At 34.2% G+C, this 7732-nt stretch overlaps 1 protein-coding gene across 2 annotated transcripts; it reads left to right on the top strand.

Annotated features, from left to right (window-relative positions):
- The first annotated feature begins 188 nt into the window (after positions 1-188).
- Positions 189-3965, top strand: LOC106140017 (U6 small nuclear RNA (adenine-(43)-N(6))-methyltransferase). Of its 2 annotated transcripts, XM_060947246.1 has the most exons (8): positions 189-246; positions 423-602; positions 695-908; positions 1216-1356; positions 1788-1923; positions 2480-2596; positions 3185-3345; positions 3424-3965. In XM_060947246.1, the coding sequence occupies exons 2-8, from the start codon at positions 498-500 to the stop codon at positions 3963-3965; spliced, it is 1416 nt and encodes a 471-aa protein (XP_060803229.1). In that variant the 5' UTR covers positions 189-246; positions 423-497. The 2 variants fall into 2 exon arrangements, with proteins under 2 accessions (XP_060803229.1, XP_013196987.2); XM_013341533.2 differs by lacking the exon at positions 189-246 and having other exon boundaries at positions 253-602.
- Positions 3966-7732: the final 3767 nt, after the last annotated feature.

Here is a 7732-nt window from a genome sequence, read left to right as displayed (position 1 = left end):
TACAACCTCCGAGTCAACATCGTCGGAGCCGCAGTTCCCTAGGCATAACACCTATTCTGGCGGAAAATCTTCCCTTTGGTGGCGTTCGAGTCGAATAATGAAATAAATAAAAAAAAAAATCTCCGGCTACACGCTTAGGTATGTGTTTATGTTTATGGATGAAATTGGTTGTCAATGTCAAGTCAAATATTAAATTGTCTCTGTTTTGTACTCAGTTGAAATTGAAAGGAATATTACCATTTGAAAGTAACAAATCTGTGATTTATACACTTTATTACAATTTCTATGGTCTTTTAATACAATTTATTTGCTCTTGTTTAATTTTGCACTGCATAGGTTTTGCATTTGTAATTTTAAAATAAATACATTATAAGCGAACTTGCATCTTCTTATATCAATCAGAATCAAATCTATTATTCCAGCTGTTCGCATCAATTAACTAAAATATTATAGTATATGAAAAGTTCAAGTCAAGTTCATCAATAACTAAGTTTAGAATGGCTGTCAATAAATTTATGCACCCACGAAACATATACAGGCATCCACCTGATTTTGTGATATTAGCTAAAAAATATGCAGAGTTTGCCTCGATTGCGAAAATGGTAAGTTATGAGGTACTTTAATCAAATTATCCCTTGTAAATGCTTAGTTACAAGCAACTACAAGGTTAATAATTAATAAATTTTTGTTTTAGGATATAACTGGCAGAGTTAGTATTGATTTCAAGGATCCCCATAGCCTAAGAGTTCTAACCAAATGTTTGTTAAAGTCGGATTTTAATCTTGATGTAGACATCCCAGAAGATAGGTTAGTTCCAACTTTACCACTTCGACTCAATTATATACTGTGGGTGGAAGATATTCTAAAAGCAATAAATAATGGTAGTGAAGTTTGTGGTTTGGATATTGGTAAGTACTGTTTTATTGTCATGTTTTTTTTAACATCTTTTATATTATTATTATAAATAAATGTAACTTAGTTGTTACCTCTTAAAGTTAAACCACTGAATTGATCTCCATGAAATTTGCTGCAAGTGAAAGCTATATGGTAAAACATTCTTCATGCATGTAATTTCTTTTAAAAACAATTATCAAATCAGATGACAATATTTTATAGACGCGTAGCCAAAAACTCAATAATAGTTTATGGTCACTAAAACTACAAAAAAAAATTATTTTGTGATATTTCATTTAAAAAATGTTTTGAAATTCACAGGAACAGGTGCATGCGCTGTGTATCCTCTGCTAGCTGCTGCTAAGAACAAGTGGCATATGATTGGAACAGAAACTGATGATGCCAGTCTTCTAAAGGCTCAACAAAATGTCCAAAAGAACAACTTACAAGAAATTATAGCAGGTACATCTTTTATTTATTTATTGAAACTTTATGCACATTAAAAGTACAATAGGTGGACTTAATGCCACAAGGCATTCTCTGCCAGTGGAATCTTTCGACCAAACTGAGATGAATGTATGGGTGGTGCAATAACTGTAAATGAAATAATAATATAAAAATATGAATAATAGATTACTTAATACACTTACATTATAATAGTTTACATCCATAAGTATGACTATAGATATATGTATACTGCATATAAAATAAACATATTTATGTATACTACACAAGTTGGATCATTCCACATTATGATATTTAAGAAAATCTACTAGACAAAAAGATGATTTTGGATTTGTTGTATACTTCTATATTTATATCTTATTATATATAGATTCTTAGTGATATAATTTGTTTTGTGACTCATTTAAATTATAGGTAAATGTTTCCAGTGAAAAAGAACCCAACATCGACAGTGATTGAATATGTACTGTCTGAAGAACAAGACAAAATTTATCATTTCACCATGTGCAACCCTCCATTCTATAGCAGTTTCCAAGAGCTGTGGGAATCAAGAAGCCCTGCAAGGTTTGTATGAATTTATACATACATAGCTGGTGCAGTGAATACAAGCTACCCATAACCACTTCAAAATTTATTACCTCTTTTATGGCGCCATGAAGTTTTAGAGACTTAATATGTTGTAGTTTGCCTGTCGCTAGTTGTAGTTAGTATTCCGTTGCAGTTTTCTGTGATATGCATAAAGGTGTCCATGTTGGCGAAAAGGTTTTTCCAATACAAATAAATTTTTGTGAAGTCAAAAAATGTGCAGTGTGGATCGCGGCACTAAAGAATAGGATGTCGTAAAAGGCTACTAAGGGATAGGCTAATAAACTTGGGATCCTTCTTGTAGGCGATGGGCTAGCAACCTGTCAATATTTGAATCTCAATTCCATTATAAAGCCATACGGCTGCCTTACAGACTTTTCAAGACTATTGGCTCTGTCTGCTCTACAAGGGATATATATAGATGCATATGTGATAATATGTCTGTATTTGTATCGAAAGTAAAAAACTGCAATGAACTTCAATTTATTTACCAACATCTTGCAAACTTTATACCACCTGAATATTTTCTTTGCAGGGTACCACCCAAAAATGGATTTACCGGTTCTCCTCAAGAGCTTATCACTGAAGGTGGTGAATTAGAATTTTGTAAAAAGTTTATTGATGAAAGTAAAAATCACAAAAATAGAGTTCTGTAAGTACAAAGGTAAAAACCCTTTTATTGAACCTCCTCTGTCTGCTTGGCCCGTACCATAGCCTGGTGACAAGCAGACAGAGAATATAAGATATAGAGATACTAGCTGTGCTCGCGACTTCGTCCGCGTGAAATAGTTATTTTGGGCATCATTGAATTGACGGATGAATAATCTACCCCGGTTTTTTTTCATTTTCCATCATTTCTTCGCTTCTAAAAGTTAAAGCGTGATGTTATATAGCCTAAAGCCTTCCTCGATAAATGGTCTATTCAACACAAAAATAATTTTTCAATTCGAACCAGTAGATCCTCTGATTAACGGGTTCAAACAAACGAACTTTTCAGCTTTATAATATTAGTATTGATATCTCAAAAACTGTGAAAGCTAGAAAGCTGTGAATATAAAAACTAAATATTAAGTAACACATGTAATGGTGGTGCGGATGGACACCTCTGTGGGCGGGTCAGACCTGCACTTGACTGGGCTTGTTTAGATTTTTAAGACTGTTGGTTCTGTCTACCGGGATAAAGACGTAATTATACATAGTTATATACAAATCAAAAAAATTTAGTTGGTTTATTTTTCAGAGTATATACAACAATGGTTGGTCATAAATACAATTTGAAGGAATTAGTGGAGTATTTAAAATCTGAAGGAATAAAAAATACTCATACAGAGTTCTGCCAGGGTCGTGTGACACGTTGGGGTCTTGCTTGGACATATCAAGACTATGATATTTACACCTTAGGTATGTAACATTATTATCGCGAAGCTGTACGATCACATTACACGTGCCCTAAGCATTTACTTTTTTTTTTCATTTTAGTGCCACCAAGGGATCAACCACGCAAAAAAAAACTCCCGATAGCTTTTTTACTGCCTCAAATACCTAACAGCTCCTACGATGTGGAGACTACAACAAATAAACTTAAAGCAATCATGAATGCTTTACATATAAACTACAAGGTGATCAATAAGCGAGGTAACAATATACTACTAGACATTGTAGCGCCTACAAACACTTGGTCCAATCAGAGACGTAAAAGGAGGCTCATGAAGAGATTAGTTACAGATGATCCAAAGAGACCGAAAATGAAAGATGTTACTGAATCAACTAGTAAGTTATCAACTACACCTGACAGCCAAAGCATACCTAATACTAAGTCTGATGAAGTATCTGAAGAATTAAGTAGTATAAATGACACTAATACTGATACTGAACCTAACACCAATCCTGTGGTACATGCGACATTGAAAATTGTAAAGAAAGATTGTGATATAATAATGGAAATGGAATTTTTGAGTGGAACTGGTGGCAAAGAAGGTCTACATCAAATAGTGCAGTATATTAAAAATAATTGGAAATGAAAATGTCTTTTTAACTCGTCATTAACCTCATCATCTAATCATAGTCCCAATATGTTAGTACAAAGGGGATCAGGGGATTTTTCTGGACTGCATGCATGAGAATGTTGGCATGTTAAACAATTGGACTTTTTGAATGCTGATAAAAATGGGATCCTTGTAGGTGATGGGCGAACCTGTCACTATTTGAATCTCGTGCCATCATCAAGCCCTACAGCTAAACGTGGCCTATCAGTCTTTTTAAGACTGATGGTTCGGTCTACGTGACTGATGTAGATAAAAATAATATTGAATTTAGTGTCCGACCGAAGGTTTATTTTTGGCCGAAACCGAAGCCGAAGCCGATTAATCGGCTATCGCAACAACCTTCGGCCGAAGCCGAAGCCGAAGGTTTATATTCTCTCAGCACTCAGTAATTAATTTTGTTCAATATTGTCTACAAGCTACAATTAATATTAAAATCATTTCAAAACCTCAATATTGAAGGTTTATATATTGACTGTCTCATATAGAAGTTGATGATATATCATAGAGGTGGTTGGTTTAGAGATAAACTAGCTGTTGCCCGCGACTTCGTCCGCGTAAATTTCGAGTTGAATTTTAATCATACAGTCAGATACAGACAGACAAAAAATGTAAAAAAAAAATTCTCTATCCGTTTTAGTCAAAATATTAAATGTACAGAAAAAATATTTTTACCGTTTTATTATATGTAGTATTTTGATTTTTAGTTTTTTTACATAAAATACTCAAACAAAAAAAAAAAAAATTTTTAATAAAAAAAAATATCTTGTAATTGTTGGGATTCGAACTTGGACGCCAACTTCACAGTCTCACGGGCTAACCACTGGACCATCGAAGCCGTTGCGTTGGTGTCGAAATTAAAGTAGACTACATACATATGGTCACGTCTTTATCCCTTGCGGGGTAGACAGAGCCAACAGACTTGAAAAGACGTTCAGCTATTTGACTTAATGATAGAATTGAGATTCAAAAAGTGATAGGTTGCTCGCCCATCGCCTAAAAAAGAATCCCAAGTTTGTAAGCCCATCCCTTAGTCGCCTTTCACTTATATTTATATGTTATAGGTACAATGCCGTCGTATAATGATAAATGACTTTGAATTTTTAATTTCGTAACTTATTTGCAGGCATACTGATGCCTTGAGTTCATTCAAATGTCGATAACTTTTTTTTAGTGAACCGATTTTGATGAAACAAACTTTGAATGTTATTCTGAGTTAAAACAAAGCAATTGGTGAAAGTTTGAAGTAAATCGGTTTAGTACTTTCGGAGATAATCGTGATCATACATACAGACAAGAAATTAAAAAAAATATATTTTTGCTTTCTATTATTCATTTTAAGTGTGCCTCTATCCATTTCAGTCGAAAATACTAAATGTACAGACAAAATATTTTTACTGTTTTATTATATGTACCTATAGATAAAAGTTTGTGATTTACCTACTGGTAAAAAATAATGATTTGATTTCTTACAAAAACACTCGTTTAAATACACGTACGGACTTGTTTTGATGCATGCAATCAGCAATGTGATATTTTGACAGTGACTCCCCGCCGCCTCATGACTTTCGTAACAGTTCGTTCTATCTCGACGGTCGCTCGGACCTTCGGCGAAACCTTCGGCTTCGGTCGGATTTTGGGCCGAAGCCGAATGTTTCGCCGAAGGTGGATTTTTTGGCCGAAGGTGGCCGAAGCCGAAGCCGAAGCTTCGGTCGGACACTATGAATTTGGAATAAACGATTATGAAAAATTACATGAGTAATATTAGTACGCTCTTCAATGCAAACCCATGCAAAAGCTAAACTTTTTAACTAACTACCTTGAAATAGTGTTGAGGATCATTGTGGTTTGGCTGTTGTGATATGCTGGGGACTAAGCATTTCAATGTATTCAATGATTTTGTTGACCAAGGGATTTTCAAAATTTAATGAAGTATTAATAGTTAATCAATTCCACTATTCAAGAAAAGAGCAAGGTGTTGGAGAGAATTATGCTTAATCAAATAAAGCTTTAAGTCTAATAAATAACAAATGCTGGTGTGGCTCTTGTCACTCATATTCTCAATGCATGAAAAGACGGCTTGCAGGATGCCATCGGAGTGTTTCGACACTATTGCCATTGAACTAATCAAATCATACCTTAGTGACAGATTACAGACGGTAGATTTAAATAACACAAAATAGAAAGAAGCTAACGTAAAATTAAGCGTACCACAAGGTTTTGATGTTAGATTTTGGGACTTTTTCTCTATCCTATATATATTAACGACCTGCCTTGCATGTTTGAGAAACAGGTTAGCATCGTGTTGTTTGCAGATGATACGTCACTAATTATTAAGATGAACCGCCATAGCGATACCTGTAATGATGCGAATAGCACTTAAACCGGCATTTCTATCTGGCTTTCAGTCAACAACTTACTGTTAAATTCAAATAAGAACCAATGCATTACGTATACTTACACTTCCCAAAGTGTGTGAGACAAATATTGATATCAGTATGAGTGGTTAAAGATTAGATTTTGGGGTTAGTACTATACGTTCTTAGGTATAAGTTTAGATCAAATGGCATGCTCACATTTTGAAATTAAAAATCTTTCTCTAGAATTCGTCCTATTAGGCATCTGGCAGATGTGGCAACTGCTAATCTAATATATTTTAATAATTTTCATAGTTTAATGTCATATGGTCTACTGCTTTGGGGAGCAGCAGCAGACATAGGAATTATTTTTATTTTACATAAATATTAGTATTGAAACCATTAATTCGGTACTTCTTGATTTTTTTTAATGTGGAATATGTACATTCGGCCACGATTTAGATTGTCTTTTTAAATTGACGACCGGTGAAAATGCTGCAGTGTAGTTTGTTCCGCCGCTTCTTTTACATATACGCTTTGGAAGCGGTAGCAGACATACATACGTACATAAAATCACGCCTCTTTCCCGGAGGGGTAGGCAGAAACTACATCTTTCCACTTGTCACGATCTCTGCATACTTCCTTCGCATCATCCACATTCATAACTCTCTTTATGCAAGCTTAGGTAGCAGACATAATAGGCTATTTGACAAAGTTCTAAAAACTATCTTAGGGTATTTATTTGTTTATAAGGAGCCCTAAAAACACTTTTCTATCTTTATTTAGCTATTTTATAAAAAAAATCTTGTTTTATTTAACTTCACGTCATATGTGTGAAAATTATTAAAATAAGTTTCTATAAATGTTATATGCACTAATACAACAATAAAATCTCCTACGAAACTGTTTATTTCTGTGCCGATGGATTTGAATATTCGCTAGAAGTGGTTTCATCTTGCTTGGCGTAATGCTGATGATACCTATGTCACCAAAACACGTCCTCATTTTTGTGGAAACCACTTTGATGTGAGTATTTACGTTGATAAGTTCTTATTATTCGGCAGCATAAAAATCTGGATTGTCCTTGAAGAAGACGCCAACTATTATTGCGTCCACTTTATGAGAATAAAGATTTCTTTAACCCGACTTTTGGTAGGTTTCGACTGTCAGCTTTTTTGAAATTGGTTTTCATTATTAAATACCTATGTTATCTGAGCAATCCTGAGCGAAAAAACACTTATAAAATCTTGAAAAATAATAGCGAACACCAAGGAACAGTGCGATCTGTTTATGCGTAATTTACGTCATAATAGAAATAGCCAATCACGGTCGTTTTTAGTCACGTGACAGCTGCATAAAATACCCTAATTTTCGGAGACGGATTTTGTT

This window comes from Amyelois transitella, chromosome 13, assembly GCF_032362555.1.
Source record: "Amyelois transitella isolate CPQ chromosome 13, ilAmyTran1.1, whole genome shotgun sequence".
Taxonomy (NCBI): Eukaryota; Metazoa; Arthropoda; class Insecta; order Lepidoptera; family Pyralidae; genus Amyelois; species Amyelois transitella.
This window is presented reverse-complemented; position numbering and strand designations above follow the sequence as displayed.